This window comes from Psittacula echo (assembly GCF_963264785.1).
Source record: "Psittacula echo genome assembly, chromosome: 1".
NCBI lineage: Eukaryota > Metazoa > Chordata > Aves > Psittaciformes > Psittacidae > Psittacula > Psittacula echo.
The window spans coordinates 122111639-122128068 of NC_137735.1; the positions used below are offsets into that span (position 1 = coordinate 122111639).

General features: G+C 38.0%; 1 protein-coding gene across 4 annotated transcripts in view; it reads left to right on the plus strand.

Moving 5' to 3' along the window:
- The window catches only part of PPFIA2 (PTPRF interacting protein alpha 2), a gene marked incomplete at both ends in the record, with an annotated part of 317533 nt that extends 301437 nt beyond the window's left edge, over positions 1-16096 (plus strand). For 3 of the 4 annotated variants that reach the window (XM_080620698.1, XM_080620699.1, XM_080620701.1), the window contains 9 exons: positions 4423-4623; positions 6654-6716; positions 8164-8193; positions 9775-9950; positions 10815-10912; positions 12661-12836; positions 12931-12999; positions 14201-14360; positions 16038-16096. In XM_080620698.1, coding sequence (XP_080476824.1) covers positions 4423-4623; positions 6654-6716; positions 8164-8193; positions 9775-9950; positions 10815-10912; positions 12661-12836; positions 12931-12999; positions 14201-14360; positions 16038-16096 — 1032 coding nt within the window. The remainder of the gene's footprint in view (positions 1-4422; positions 4624-6653; positions 6717-8163; positions 8194-9774; positions 9951-10814; positions 10913-12660; positions 12837-12930; positions 13000-14200; positions 14361-16037) is intronic. The other variant, XM_080620700.1, reaches the window with a different exon arrangement.
- Between the last annotated feature and the right edge of the window lie 334 nt (positions 16097-16430).

Consider the following 16430-nt stretch of genomic DNA (forward strand, 5'->3'; position numbering starts at 1 on the left):
ATGTCGCTGATCTGACAGACAGTGCCTTCATCTCTGAAATCAAGTCTGTAGACAGCTCTCCTTTATTTGGAGCACCTAAATGAATGGATTTTGGAACCCATCCAGAGAAACATTCAGCAGAGCTATCCATTAATTTTGACAAAAAAATCAAAGGAATTTTTAGGTGATGGAACTATTCAAAAATATTTACCCAGATACCGAGGGGAGGAGAAGAGTATGTTCTTATACAAGTACACAGTCACTTTGATATGGCAAGGCTGTATCATTTCAGTAGAGGTACAAGATTTTGTTGCTTCAAGGAACAGGTGTCTATTTGTTGTCTGTACCAAGCATCTCTATGTATTATCACCTCTTCTCATGTCTGCTATAGTTATCATCCATTGACCATGAGAATTTGCCAGTTTTCCCCTTCCATTAAAAAATAAAAGGTCCTTCTTTAAAGCTTTAATAAGACTATGTTCAGGGAATAAATGAAGGGCGAGGTATGAAAAAAGCTGAATTTCTGCACAATTTCTGCTTCATATTGGAATTCCTGAATGCACTTAGTGAAAAAGAATAAAGGAAAATTGTAGAAAGGCAGTTCAAGTGTTTGCACATGACCTTGGAAAATAGGATTATATCTTTCTTCCCCCAAAATATCACTGTTAATATAGAATGTTCATTAATTTGGCTACTATGTGACTTTTTCATATGACTTTTGATAGTTCTTTAACCAGATTTTTATCAGTTGGAAATATTCAATATTACAGTCAAAGCTGATTTGCTGGAAATGTGACCATAAAAAGGTCTATACAATTTTGAATACTGAGAAAAATTTGCCCTTGATATCCTCCAGGGTGATCCAAAATTTGAAGACATTTCTGACAAGTTAAGTCCTAATCTTTTTTTTCCTGCTTGATTCTTAGCTGTAAAATAGAATGTTCTTCCCACTGTCCCAGAGAGTGGCTGTAAAGAGAAATTGATGTTTATGAACTTCTTGGGAAATATGATTCGAGTAGCACAGGAAAGCCAATGAGGAAGTTTATGTTGCAGTATTAAACGCAAATTGAATATTGATGATAAAAAGAGATGACGGCAGAAGTACTCTATTTATTCAGTGAGCATCAGTGCATTCAGTCAGCACATGGACACTGTGTGCATTTCATACTCTCCTGGGAACAATATAACGTGACCCTTCGACTAAAAAACAAAGTTAATATTAAAGGAGGCAAAGACCCAAATTAAAAGTATGTGTGATCACAGTTGTGACATTGCCAGACTTTTCAGGACTTAACTTTTCAGCCTTTGTGTTTATTCTGGTCATTTGTACATAGCACAGACAGACACAGTTGAAAACTGTGGGTTTTCTGAACTAATCCTGGAGAAGTGTATCAATCTTCGTATCTGGGTTCTCTTCCTGGAAAAATTACTGTACCTTCTATTTAGGGACTATTTTCACCTTAACTTAATCTTCTGGTAGACAGCTGTTTGTTACAGAGCTAATGTACCTAATTTGTTAAAGAATTAATTTACTTAATGAGCAGCAAATATTTGAATCTATTTCTGCAGGGTGAATAACTCATAGTATTTATGCCTTGTAGCTTTTCAACTGTATGTATAAAAAGAAAAATAAAGTAAAATTAAATTAGAATATTCATAGAATCATAGAATAGTTAGGGCTGGAAAGGACCTTAAGATCATCTAGTTCCAACCCCCCTGCCATGGGCAGGGACACCTCACACTAAACCATGTCACCCAAGGCTCTGTCCAACCTGGCCTTGAACACCGCCAGGGATGGAGCATTCACAACTTCCCTGGGCAACCCATTCCAGTGCCTCACCATCCTCACAGTAAAGAATTTCTTCCTTATATCCAATCTAAACTTCCCCTGTTTAAGTTTGAACCCATTATCCCTCGTCCTATCACTACACTCCCTAGTGAAGAGTCCCTCCCCAGCATCCTTGTAGGCCCCCTTCAGATACTGGAAGGCTGCTATGAGGTCTCCACGCAGCCTTCTCTTCTCCAGGCTGAACAGCCCCAACTTTCTCAGCCTATCTTCATAGGGGAGGTGCTCCAGTCCCCTGATCATCCTCGTGGCCCTCCTCTGGACTTGTTCATTTTTATGTCCTCCATTTCCTCTTTATGTTGAGGACACCAGAACTGCACACAATACTCCAAGTGAGGTCTCACAAGAGCAGAGTAGAGGGGCAGGATCACCTCATTCAACCTGCTGGTCACGCTCCAAAGTTTTGCCAGGCACAGAGGTGAGACTGACTGGTCTGTAATTCCCTGGGTCATCCATTTTCCCCTTCTAGAAAATGGGGGTTATATTTCCCTTTTTCCAGTCATCAGGAATTTCACCTGACTGCCATGATTTTTCGAATGTGGTGGCCAGTGGCTTAGCAACTTCATTCGCCAGCTCCTTCAGGACCCGTGGATGGATTTCATCAGGTCCCATGGACTCGTGTACATTCAGGTCCTTAAGATGGTCTCGAACCAGATCCTCTCCTATAGTGGACCTAGGGTCTTCATTCTCACAGTCCCTGTGTCTGCCTTCCAAGACTTGGGTGCCATGGTCAGAGCCTTTGCCAGTGAAGACTGAGGCAAAGAAGTCATTGAGAACCTCAGCCTTCTCCAAATCCAGGGCAGTCAGTTCTCCCGATAGCTTCTAGAGAGGGCCCACATTGTCCCTAGTCTGTCTTTTATTTGCGAAATACCTATAGAATCCCTTCCTGTTATCCTTCACATCCCTGGCCAAGTTTAATTCTAACTGGGCCTTAGCTTTCCTAACCCGGTCCCTAGCTTTCCTGACAAAATCCATGTATTATTCCCAGGCCTCCTGTCCTTGCTTCCACTTCTTATAAACCCCTTTTTTTCCCTCTAATTTTCCTGAGCAGCTCCTTATCCATCCAAGGAGGTCTCCTGGCCCTCCTGCTGCACTTCCTTCTATTTGGGATGCAACACTCCTGAGCTTGTAGCAAGTGATCCTTGAATATCAACCAACATTCTTGGGCCCCCCTGCCCTCTAGGGCTATATCCCATGGAACCTTACTAAGCAGGTTCCTGAAGAGAAAATACATTTTTAAGCTGTGGTCAGTTTCCTCCTGGCCGTTTGTTTAAATGCAGCTGGGTATAATCTACATAATTTTGGTCTACATTTTTTTTACTTTCATGAAAGTTTGTATTTTATTACAGTTAGTTGGAATTTGCTCTTATTTTTAAGATTCAGACTAGCATTGAATAGAAGGCAATGGCTCATCCCATCAGTGGAAAGGGTTGTCTCTGCTTTCCAGATTTGTTGGTGAATATACTGATGGAGTATTTTGACTCATTTCCTTGACACTGTTTCGTTTTTTAGTAAGCAATTATTAAGAGAAAAAAATAATGAAATTAGATAATTCTGATGGCCTATTCAAGATGCACAAAGCTAGGCCTGCCTGTTTTCCATGGTGTTATCCCTGCATTCTCATTACTTATGGCATTCACTGCTTATGTCCTTCTCACAGTTTTTGCTATAGCATAATGTATTTAATACTGTGACAACAACTTCCCGCACATGTGTATCCCTGCTATGGAATTATCTCCTTTGAGAGCAAAGAGCTGTAGACACTGACAGTCATTAATGAGGCAGCACAAAATGAGAAAGCTGAGAAACCCTCAAAAAATTTATACTCAGTAGGTCCCAGGAAAAACTGCTAGGAGTAGAGAGTACCTCTTACAAGGAAAGACTGTGGTGAAGCAAAGGGCTGTTACTGACCTAGGCTGGTAAAACTAACATAAGGAGTGGAAAAGCATGAAGTCAGAAGTATAGACGTATCGTCTAAATCCTCAGGTAATGTAGCTGGGCTTACATTTTGCTGCAGCTTCTAACCAGTATTTCTAGCTGGGATGTGACACCATACCAGACTCTTCCCAAATTCACAGTAAGCTCAGTCCTCACTAGATTGGTATCTGGACTGTGCTTGGTTTATTTCTACCAAGAAAATAAGAGCTGAGAAGTCTAAGATTGTGCTACATGAGTACACCATGGGGACTAACATGGGAAAAGAGTAAAAAATGGTTTAGTACAAAAGTAGAAAAATTACATAATCAATTCCTCTTAGATTGTCTTCTCTATATGATAAGACTATCAAATGGGCAGTGACATTGACTTGTGCCACTACTTACTCATTGAAGGCCTGGGAAAGGACAAGCCCAGATGATAGAGACACACAGCTCTGAAATTATTCAAAGCAACCCTTGCTTAAAGTTCTGGTTACAATAAAAGCAACAAAAAGAATTCACATAAAGCCATGGCAATTGCAAAACTTCAGAAACAATTTTATTCTACGAAAGACTACGATATTCATAATAATTTGTGTGTATTACCAGGCTTATTCAGATTGGTAGGTGCCTTGATGGTTGATTTCACTTGAGAAATGAATGTGTCCTTTCTCTCAACAGCTCTGGCTAGGCATGCCAGCCTGGTATGTTGCTGCCTGCCGTGCCAATGTGAAGAGTGGAGCTATTATGTCTGCTCTATCTGATACTGAGATCCAAAGAGAAATTGGAATCAGCAATCCTCTTCATCGCTTAAAGCTCCGATTAGCAATCCAGGAGATGGTATCACTGACGAGTCCATCAGCACCTCCAACATCCAGAACAGTGAGTCCTGTTCAGATAACTTTTTCTTCCCCTGCAGGAGTCTGCAGAAAGTCTTTCATAGTATGAGGGTAGCTCTGTGGTAACAGACACTTCACAATCAGTGAGAACTGTGCTACACAGACTTAGAAGGACCTGTTTATCACTCACTTGATTGTTGATAGCAGATATTCTGATTTTTTTTAAGTTGTGCTTTTGATTAACCTTGATGTTCTCTAAACAACCAGTACTGAATGTCTTATTTGTAAATTTACCTGCATTTTTGCCTTCCTCTTCCTTCAAGTCACCCAACCAAATCAGATTGTGTTTCTCTTTCTTTGTTTCTCTTTTTTGTTTGGGGGAGTGCGGTGGTGGCAAGGCAGGAGTGGGGAAAGGTTACATAGGAGCACAGCTCTTTTGAACCTTTTTCCTATTCCCCTTTTTTTTGCATCCTTTCAGATGTTATCTAATCTGTGTGAGCAGATTTTAGTTCTTCATGCTTTTAAGAGAAGTGATTGGAGGTGTAAAAGGAGAACTGGAGCATGTGCCTTTGGTGAGGAAGAGAGAGAGAGTAGCAGCAGACAGTAAGGAAGCAAGAAGAAACACAGAGATACAAGTCTGAAAGGAAAAAACGGTATATATGAAAAAGAGCAAGAAAGTAGATTAGGGGAGAGTAGGAATTTATATACTGTAAATAAAAACACCTTTTAGTGGAAAATAAAAAATAACAGGCCAAACTAATGAGATAAAAAAGAAACAAGATGATGGGAGCTTCATGCTGAGAGGCTGATGGTGATGGCTGTGAAAGAGGCAACAGGGACTGAAAAAACTAATAAATGAATTGGGCTTGATCAAATGGGAAATATGGCATAGATGTGAAGGACAAAGACTACTACTTAAGTAGTGCAGCCCAGAATTCCAATAGCAAGATAATAATTATTTTAACAATATTATTAATGTTTTCTAATCTGTTATCTTCATGGAATTCATGGTGAAAATTGGAACTGAGATACCTTCGAGGGGTACCAGATCCACTAAGCTGTGTAAGCAATGGGCAACAGGACTCTAATGTTCCTATTGACTGGCCTTTTATCTTTAACTTGCTAAGGTTCTTTAAATATTATAGTTCCCCCCCCATCTGATATTTTCTCCCATCAGCACAGTTGTATATGTCATAACCATGGTAATACTATGAATCATAATGAATTTCACCTAAGTAAAGCAGTATACACTCAACATCATGTTGAATTACTAAACAAAAATCATTTTTATTTTAAAAGCACAAGAGCATATTTCAAAGCATAAGAGCATTGACACTGAGACAGCAGCACATTCAACCTAGAAACACTGGTAATAATTTTGCCTTTTTTTTTTTAATACTCCCTGAGTAACTGGCAGCACAAAGCTGCCCTGCACTGGAATGTGGATTTCTGAGTCCCAAGTCTCTCTGTATCCTCTCTTTCTCAGGAAAGGAGTTAATTTACTTCAGCTCTCAAGAAAATAACAGCAGACTTCCACATCCCCTCCCTGCCTCATCAGAGTGTCCTAGTAATAATCTGACTGAAAACGACAGGATGAGGAAAAGTGTTTTACAAGTGAATTCTCTCAACAATTTCAATTTACAGAAACATGTTAGAAGTAATCATTATTTAGATTACAATATGAGCATGTGATGTGTGCAGAATATTTAGGCTGGAAAATCTTTGAGGACTGAAGCTTACCTCCAGACAGAGCCATGAGCTAGAGGTTGTATGTGCCACTTGTGTGTGAAATACAACTTTAATTATTATTCTCTCCTTTGTGATGATGCTCTACCAGATTTCATCCATCCGTTAGAGCTGAAATACTCCATCGTGTCTGCTCAGAACTCTCTGATGAAAGATACAAACCAAGTTGTATAAAGTTGTCTTTAGTTGCAGCTCAGTAGAGGCAAGAATGTGGTTGTGCTGATGGTGATGCTATGCGCTGTTAACTTACAGTGGTGCTGCCTTTCTTCTTTACCACTGCTTACCTAATGTGGATCCCACCTGCCTTCCTGCGGGCCTTGTCCATAGCCCTCAGGCAATGTTTGGGTGACCCATGAAGAAATGGAAAATCTTGCTGCTCCAGCTAAAACGGTTAGTCTTTCCAATTTAATTTAAAATGGTGTCAGTGCTTGAAAGAGAACTAGGATGTATTTTTTGTATCACAGATGCCATATCTTCTGTAGGATGCTTCCCAGGCATGCCATTAGGAAGTCTCAGGGAGGAGTGAAATTGAATTTAAAGAACTGTTACATCATTTCTCAGCAAAAGAAATTACACACTGTACTGAGATCACAAAAATTGTCTTAACCTAAAACCAGTATTGGAGTTTTACAGTACATAATGGTTTCACTGCCAGTGTGAAGCCTCATTTAATGAAATGAAATCATTGTGGTTACAGGTGCAACATTTCCCCTATACTCTATAGTATGTCTTCTAAATATAGCTTTATATCTGCTGAAATAGAAAGAAAAAAACTAAGGCTTCAGAATGGTGAATTACACAACTCAGTGTTTTATTATGCTAAGACTATGCATAGTCTTTAGTGTCCATACTTGTGTATTCATGCTTTTTGATTCAGGGTTCACGGAGTGTATCATTTATGTATTGATTTTTGTCAAGCTTCTCCCTGCTTTGGGGGGGGGGATGATGGCATAAATATTAATAGATTTTATTCAATAGTTCTGACTTTTATCTATCTTTTACTTGGAAAGTATAGGGTTTTGCGGTTTTCTTTTAGCATTATATCATAACGACTCCATAACAGTGCATATAAAATATGGTACAATCCTATAGTGAGATATCTGAAAAGCCTATCTTCAGTTTAGGAAACTTTATAGTCAGCCTCATCCACAAATGTTGGGGGATGTACTGAGGCTAAAATTCGATACAATAAAGACTTATTTCTTAGAAATTTATGCTTGCTATACTATTATAAGTTTTCTCAGGAACACACATGAAGCGAATTCTCATCAATATTTTTTTTTACAACTGAGCTCAATTTCAATTTTATTATTGTTGGTAAAGATAATATAAATACAACAGCACTGCACTGACCAGAAGTAGAATTGATCATGTTTAACTGGCCAGCCAGAAAAATACAGTTTTGCCATAAATAATTTTGTAGAAAAAGCTCCTTTACAATACATTTGACAAGAAGACAACATCTTATTGTAAATATTGTAACACCTAATTAGAAATGAAAAATGGCATCTGTAATGCCCGATTTTGTAAGTAAATCATTGTGTTTTGATTGTGAAAGCATAAAAAGTGGTTAAAATAATGCTGTAAAGTTAAACAAGCTCTAATTACTTTATATCTTGAAAATTAGTTAAATTTGCCCTAGTAAGATTGGTACTGTAATTTTAAAGGTAGTTAGCCCAGGGCATTGCCACTGACTGGAGTTATTTTACTGGCACATTTTACATGTATGCTTTCATTTGTAATAAGATTAACATACACATGAAAACCACATCTTTTTATAAATAATTTTTATTGTCTTTTTATGTGCTTTACTAATTGCTTCCTGCTGATAACACAGAAAGAATCTGAAGAAGGCAGCTGGGCTCAGGTACGACCCTTTCGCATGATTTTTTTGAATGGAAAGTTAATTAAGAATGTTATCCTTATGCATAGAGGAGAATAGTATTGTGCCAGTATCTCAATGATTGAATTATGATTTACACTTTTAAGAGTTCTAATATAAAGAAAATATTCTCTGGACAGGTTTGCTCGGTAAAGCACAAAGAAGTACACAGGCTGTAAATATTTTTCTTAAAAGAAATGGCTACATTCCAGAGACATCTTCTACTTCCCAGCTAAATCTAGGAAAAATATTTTCCTCATTTTGGAGAATAGGCTAATAAAATATGCCAAGAGTTTGAGATCTAACATTTCTAAAATTGCACCAGATTTTTTTAGAACAATTGTATAAATCCTACCCAACTATCATTCTACAAATAGTCGTGTAAAATTAGGAGAAAATTTTTTGCTTTAGTTAGACTATCAATTACTTATATTTTTCAACTCCTCTCTGTAATGTATGCACTGTTTTATACAGTCTTACTGGCTTTACTTATAGCATTCTTTTTCTCTGCAAAATCTCACAAGAATGAGAGACAAAGGGACTATATTTTTCCCCCATAGAAAATGTATCCAGCTTGCACTCTATTATCTTTTTATCTAGAATGACAGGAGACATTAAAAACAAAACGAAAAAAATAGGCTTGAAAGTGATGCTCAAATCTGAGCACAATCCTACTGAAAAAGGGTTAATCTTGTAGTTTGAGTTCATTTCTGTTAAGTTTTAGTGGTACAATATAATTGACAACAGTGAGATGAAAAATCTATTTTGCATCTTAATTGTGCAACCCATATAAAAATAGCTTGTGTTTTTTTCTTCTTCACCCCATCAAAATTCAGCTCAACAATGAAGTAGCTTAATGCATAAATGCTAGGAGGAATCTGGTTTGCTCTTGTCTTAAAGAATTAATATATTGAGCTCCACATATGATATGATAGTTTTAAGCTGTTCACAGCTGAAAATACCTCATTAATAAAATGTATTTGGTCACCTGCTGTGATAGATGATGAATGATGGTGAGCATAAGCTTGTCTGACAAACATAATAATCTTTTAGTCTCAAAAGATTTACAGCGGTGTAACCATGAAGTGTCATTAGAGCCTGTTTACAAAATCCTAGCCCTCACTAAACAGTGACACAAACTTCAGTTGAATCCCTGAGGCCATGTTTGTATTACCAAGTTCAATGTAGAAATTGTCTATCAATCATAAATATTCTAGCAGGTCAATTGAAAGCAAGTAAAATTATGAAGCACATTTCAAGTGTGTAATTTTGCTTGCATTTAAAACTCAAAACTGAACATATGATTTCCTGTTACCAAAAAAAAAATCGCTTAAAGTCTACAAATATAAAACAAGACACAACAGGTGAAACTGCTATCAGTGACAAATATCTCATAGTGGTTTCCACCTTCAATGTCAAAACAGAATGTGGGTTTTTTTAGACATATTTCTAAGCTAGGAAGTCTCACTAGAAACAAGCATAGCAGATATTCTGTCTTCAGTCTGTGGTGCAACCTTGAAGAAACTAAAGAATGTATTTCCCCTGTCCTTTCTTTTTCCCCTGTAGACCCTGGCTTATGGTGATATGAACCATGAATGGATAGGTAACGAATGGCTCCCCAGTCTAGGTTTACCTCAGTACCGAAGTTATTTCATGGAATGCCTGGTAGATGCAAGGATGTTAGACCACCTGACAAAGAAAGATCTGCGTGTGCACTTAAAAATGGTGGATAGCTTTCATCGGTATGTTGGAATAAAGACTACACCTGTAAAGAGGTTTATGTGTCTGATGTAGTGCTCAGTACTGCACAGAATAAAACTACTTACTTACTTTCTGTTGTTCTGGTGTGGAAAACCACACAGAAAAGTGAGTGCTGAGTGTCAGAAATCTGAATTGTGAGAGATTCCTTTAGTAATAGCAACCACATTGAAATTATGTCTCTTAGAACTAAAGATATTGGTACAGATAAATTTCATACCGAGTGGGGAACTATTAATGCATAAATAAAGCCTTGACAATACAGAAACAGTAATAATTTATTAAGTGGTTTAAAGTATCAAAAAGTGGTAGACTAAGATTTGAAGCCCTAAGATCTCATAACAATGAAAAGCTATTGTGTGTAGCGCATAAAAGCTGTTAAGAGTACAAGCAAAGTGACAGTTCTTCAGGTTATCTAGGGATATAACCAGGAAACTAAATTGAAAATATGGAAATAAAGGCATTTAGACTTCAGGGAGAATGATGTTTATGTGACAAGAAGTGGATTTTTTTTAATGTACTGTCTGATTTGTCACTTTCTTAAGGTCTTATTTGACAAAACATCTCGTGGCTCACAAAGGCTGACCTTTCCTGAATACCATTTTTAATGTTTTCGGTTTCTTATACTAGAACATTTATTCAAACATGTTCATTTTGGTTTCATTCATTTCATATTTTTGAAGTCTGTGGAGATTTTTAACTGGTTTTGCTCTCCCCTCTGTCCGCAAGATTTGCTACATAGGCACCATGAAACACCTCATGTGAAATGCAGGAAATACATCTTACATATGTTCCCATCTTCAAGATTATCTTTATTAACTCTGTAAATGTTTCTCTTTAAATAACAGAACAAGCTTGCAATATGGAATCATGTGTTTAAAGAGGTTGAATTATGATAGAAAAGAACTGGAAAAGCGAAGAGAAATGAGTCAGCATGAAATAAAAGGTGATAGTTCATGGGAATAAGTACTGGGAATGTTTCTTCTTCTGAAGCTTGGCACTATTAACCCTTTGTCAGGCCATTTTAGCAAAGCATTTAACCATGTGCTTTAAGTAAAACTAACCTAAGTCCACCTATCTTCAGAACACACAATATCTCCCTAAAGTATGTACAGTTAAGTACTTTGCTAAATCGGGGCTGCAAGTACAAATGCTGTTTTGATTCATATGTTTTGCTAAACATATTGAACAGATTTTATCTTATTCTAGCCTCTTCCAGTCTCAGAAGCAGAAGGCCTAGTGGCCTTAGAGGGAGGTGCTGAGGGTACCATGGGGAAATAGGAGCACTCAGGACCCTAACACTGATCTCCTGATATAAAAAATCATTGCTTTTGATTTCTTACTTCAAAATATGTATCATAGAAAATGTTGCTTAGAGGGGTGGCCACTGAGACGGTTGGTATATAATAATAGTTCCTAACAGAACTGGTGTCACTAAATTTAACAGCTGATTTTAAGTTATTTTTCTGTGCAAAGCTCTCTAGAGCATCACAGAATATTTTTCTGCGCATATACTTCCTGTTATACATATATATACACATATACAAATATATATATAAAAACAATTAGGGTTGTTGGATTTTTTTCCATCATTAGAAGTGAATTTTTTGATTTCCAACTGTAGCGACTACAGCACTTAGCTAAAGAGCTAAAAAAAAGGAATTAGAAGGGGAAATGGCTACAGTGAAAGCATGCATTTGCTCAAGGCATATGATGGCAGGCAGTAACACAAAGGCTATTGTCAGTCAGCCTGAGTGGGTACAGCTGGAGACTGAAGGGTAATTGGGTACTGGGCTCAGATTCTGGTGAGTCTTCAATGCCAGTCACTGCTACGACATGGGCAATAACCCATAGCCTCATTCACCCTGATGAATCAGGATGTGTGCATCCATCAGTTTGACACAGTCCCAAGTGGGATTTTGTCTCAGTGATCCCTGGCTGCCACACTGTGTTTTCAGATGATCCTGACCCCAGCCTGGGATACTCTTGGTCAGGCGATTGCAAATACCTGCACACAGAACAGTAACCTTAGCTGGACTTCCAAGGGTTCAAGAAAAAGCCTGATCACTTACTAACACAAAACTCAGTGATATGTTTTCCACTCGCAATTATAAATATCACTATAATTAACTTTCTTTTAATCTTACAGGCAGGGTAGGCTACTTCTTTTATAACTGCCAAATCCTCAAAAATGGTTTCCTAGCCCATTTGTTTTTCCTTAGCTTTATAACTGCCATGGACCTTGACAGCTCAACCAGCTTTCTGAAATAAAAATAGTATCAGTCTCTAACACTGTGAACTCATCGTTTGCTTTATGGCATGTTATAAAATGGCAGATGCTCACCCAACTCTCAGAATGTTTAATACAAAACTCTAAAGTGAAGCCTTGACGAAAAGGTATTTCTCCTGTGTCCATTCACTGTTAAACTGTAAAACCTCACCTAAGAATTGAAAAGGCTAGCTATAGGAGGTGGGAGGAACTGCATTCTGGAAATACCCTCTGGAGGCACCTTTCTCCTTTGGAAACATTTAACTTGCAGGTAGCTAAAATGACACAGGGTTTTGAATAGGTGTTATTAACTCTATATGAATAGTTTGCTGGCATTCCTCATTTAAGAAATGAAGCAGTAATCATGTATGATAACATGAAGTTATCATGTATCAGCAGACTGAACTGATGTTATATTCTTACAGATGTGCTGGTGTGGAGCAATGACCGAGTCATACGCTGGCTCCAAGCTATTGGCCTCCGAGAATATGCAAATAATATTCTAGAAAGTGGTGTACATGGTTCACTTATAGCACTGGATGAAAACTTTGATTACAGCAGTTTAGCATTATTATTACAGATTCCAACACAAAACACCCAGGCAAGTTTGCTCATGCTACTTCTGATTAATCTGTACACATTATTGCCTTTTATTCATATTCAACCATTTTAATTTTTTACTTTGGTATCTCTAGGCACGTCAGATCCTTGAGAGAGAATACAACAACCTTTTAGCACTAGGAACTGAAAGACGACTTGAGGAAGTAATTAATTTTATTTTCAGTATTTATAACATATCACAGTAAAATATAAAAATTAAATTGAATGCATGAAGACATTTACTTTGCACATTGTTAAAAAGACTCAGTTACAGCTTTAAGAAAAAATTAGGAAATGCCAGTCACAGTTTCTAAAGTAACCTCAGTATGGCTACATATTCTTATCACTTTGGATGCTAAATTTGGCACTGCACTCTTACCTTAAGATGAACATTTCCATAGAGGAAATATGCAGAAAGGACTGGAAGTTTCAGTGGCCAGAGATGGAAGTCATTTGTGATGGAAGGAAGGTGCCGGTGCAATCTATTCTTTAGGACACACTTTTTCTTCAAAAATGAAGAAGACAGAATAAAAGTGAGGGCTTGGTGGCTTGTTTTGAGATGTTGGTTTGGGTTTTTTTTTGGCTCTTCAAAGTTAATCAATATGTAATAGAGTGATATTTGGGGCAGTTATGTAGGGTAGGGAATCTCAAATCCACCTATGGAAAATATTCATCTTTAGATAAGAGTCCAGTGCAAAAAAAAAAATTCAAGTCTTTGACTTCTGCATGTAAGAAGGAATAAAACTTTAAGGACTTAAGATGCCTATGAATTCTGTGCATGCACATGAGTGTTTAATTCTTTATTAGCACTTTACATAACCCTCCTAATGCAGTGACAAACCCATGCACTTTCTGTTAACAGTATCTGGTAGATATCTGATTTTTAAGGAAGTTCTACTTTAGCTGATACAAACCCCATCTACAATATTGAGCCAGAGATTTACGAAGAGTTTTCCACCCTAGCATTTAATTTTTCTAAAGCGTTTACCTTTACAAGAGTGTCTCAAATGCACTGCAGTTACTGGATGCAGTGCAATAGCAGTGGGGAGAGGCAGCACACAGCAGGACAAGGAATCAAAGGGTTAAAACTTAAACAGGGGAAGTTTAGAGTGGATATAAGGAAGAAATTCTTTACTGAGAGGGTGGTGAGGCACTGGAATGGGTTGCTCAGGGAGGCTGAGAATGCTCCATCCCTGGTGGTGTTCAAGGCCAGGTTGGACAGAGCCTTGGGTGACATGGTTTAGTGTGAGGTGTCCCTGCCCATGGCAGGGAGGTTGGAACTAGATGGTCCTTTCCAGCCCTAACTATTCTATGATTCTACGATTCTATGATTTTGCTTGATCAAATACAACTCTGTGTTAACAGAGTGATGACAAGAACTTCAGACGTGGCCCCTCCTGGCGACGACAGTTTCCTCCACGCGAGGTTCATGGGATCAGCATGATGCCGGGCTCCTCGGAAACGCTGCCAGCTGGGTTCAGATTAACCACAACATCAGGGCAGTCGCGGAAGATGACAACTGACGGTATGAAGTCATTCATGCACTTACTGTTGAAAAGCAAGGGCTTTATTCTGCATGCTAAATTGACTTCTATTGCATGGCTGTCACACACCAGAACGGCTGTGTTCATGTAACTACAGGATGAATAGTCTGGGAGAGCTGAATTAGGGAACGGAAAAGCACTGACTTGGCATACTGTTGATCTTTTCAGGTTAGCTTCAGACTCCCACTGTTTGAGGAAAAAAAAAAAAGAGGAGGGGTGGGCATCTGGCAATCCTAGATCTGGAAAGGAAACATTCAGAAAGAGAGGAGTTAATTCGCTAACTTTTATCTAAGATTGCATATAATAGCTAAGCAAATTTTTCAGCTTATTAGCCTTTCTAGCAGGTAGAATGTATTTTAGAGAATGAACTTAGAAAGGGCTATCACCTTTATCTTCCTAATTCACGTTCCAAGTAACTAGCTCATCCTTGGCCATCAAATAACTCAAGCTGCTAACAATTAGTTACAATCAGACAGGTAGTGTAGTTAGCAAATAATGAATTTCAGCTATATTTTTTCATCATACTAATTGAGTTACTGTATACCAGTCTTAATTTTCTCTGGAAATCTTTTCAATTTCCAAAAGATGCACCAATGCAGCAGTGATTGGAAAAGTAACAAACAAATCACAATTAAAAAAAATAAGTAAAACTTAAAAGTCATTGTAAGAGGGCAGGGAGAAAGGACAAATCCCACTGCAGCTATTCCCTCGGGTATATGGATGCTAAAGCCATGTATACCTGCTTGAAGTTCTGAGAAGTACGAATACACAGACTGGCCTCTTCCAAATACCGCTGCTTATTTCCTCATGAGAGAATTCAGGTCTAGGAATAGACTTGTCTCAAAGTAATTTAATATCCTGCTTGTAGTGATTATGTTCTGTAACTCTTGAATGAACTTGGTATGACAGTATTGCCATGTAAATTCCATTAAAACCATCTAAATTCCATTAAACTTTCTCACTTTTAAAAACAATACTTTATAGTTGCAGTTATAGATGGAATAATTTAATGATTGCCTCACTGAATTTCATTGGCTCCGCTGCTCATCTGCACGCTTTGCTTTTAATCCTGCACTTTTCGGCAACGATGAAGCTGTAAGACAAGAATCTGTTCCAAGGCAAATCCCATGTATAAATAAAGGTACTAGCTCCCTAGGCATTTCCATGGCCTACATTACTGTAGGAGCCTTACAAACATTCATGGATTTCATTTTCTAGCCATGCTATGATGTAGAACATACTACTCTCATTTTATAGATGGAGAACTAAGGCACAAGGGAGATTTAGTGATTTACTTGAGGTCTTCCAGACAGCAGACTTGAACATAGGTAGCTTTGAAGACCTACATCTTCATCCACGATTTGGCTTCCTATCTCCCAGTGCTAGGAATACTATAGTATTTAAACAGCACAATAGGTACAGTATTAGTACTTCCAATAAAAAAAGGACAAAATTAAACTGTATTCACTTAAGACAGACTTCAACAGTACACCAGATATGAATGTAAACACTTGAGTTCTGAACTAGACTATGTCCAGATAATGTCACAGAAATCCACAGAGCAATTTAATAGCCACCCTTCCAGTGGGAAACAGACTGGTTTATTTTCTTCATGATTCTAAAGAGATTCTGGTTTGTTTCTTTTTTGCAATTTGCAGTTGCTTCATCACGACTGCAGAGGTTAGACAGCTCAACAGTTCGCACATACTCATGCTGACAAGGCCTAGCAAAGAAGCCAGCACTGAATTGTTGTGAGTATTCATAAGAGGCCATCATGAAAGCTCTTTATAACTGTACCCTACACCAAATATTCCTTGGCATTATTCAAGCAAGAGCCAGCACGGAGCAGAAGACCTAACTCAGGCTCACTAGAGCGGTCATTAGATCATGACAACAGCCTCAAGCTCAGTCCAGGAGACACCACACTGTTCTTTTTCCCATCTCAAACATCAGGTTCTTTCTGCTGAAACCACTTCAGTAAAAAAGACAGAAGTTTTCAGACAACTCTGTTCAGCTGGTAGCTCACCAACTGTACTGTATTTTGTACACTT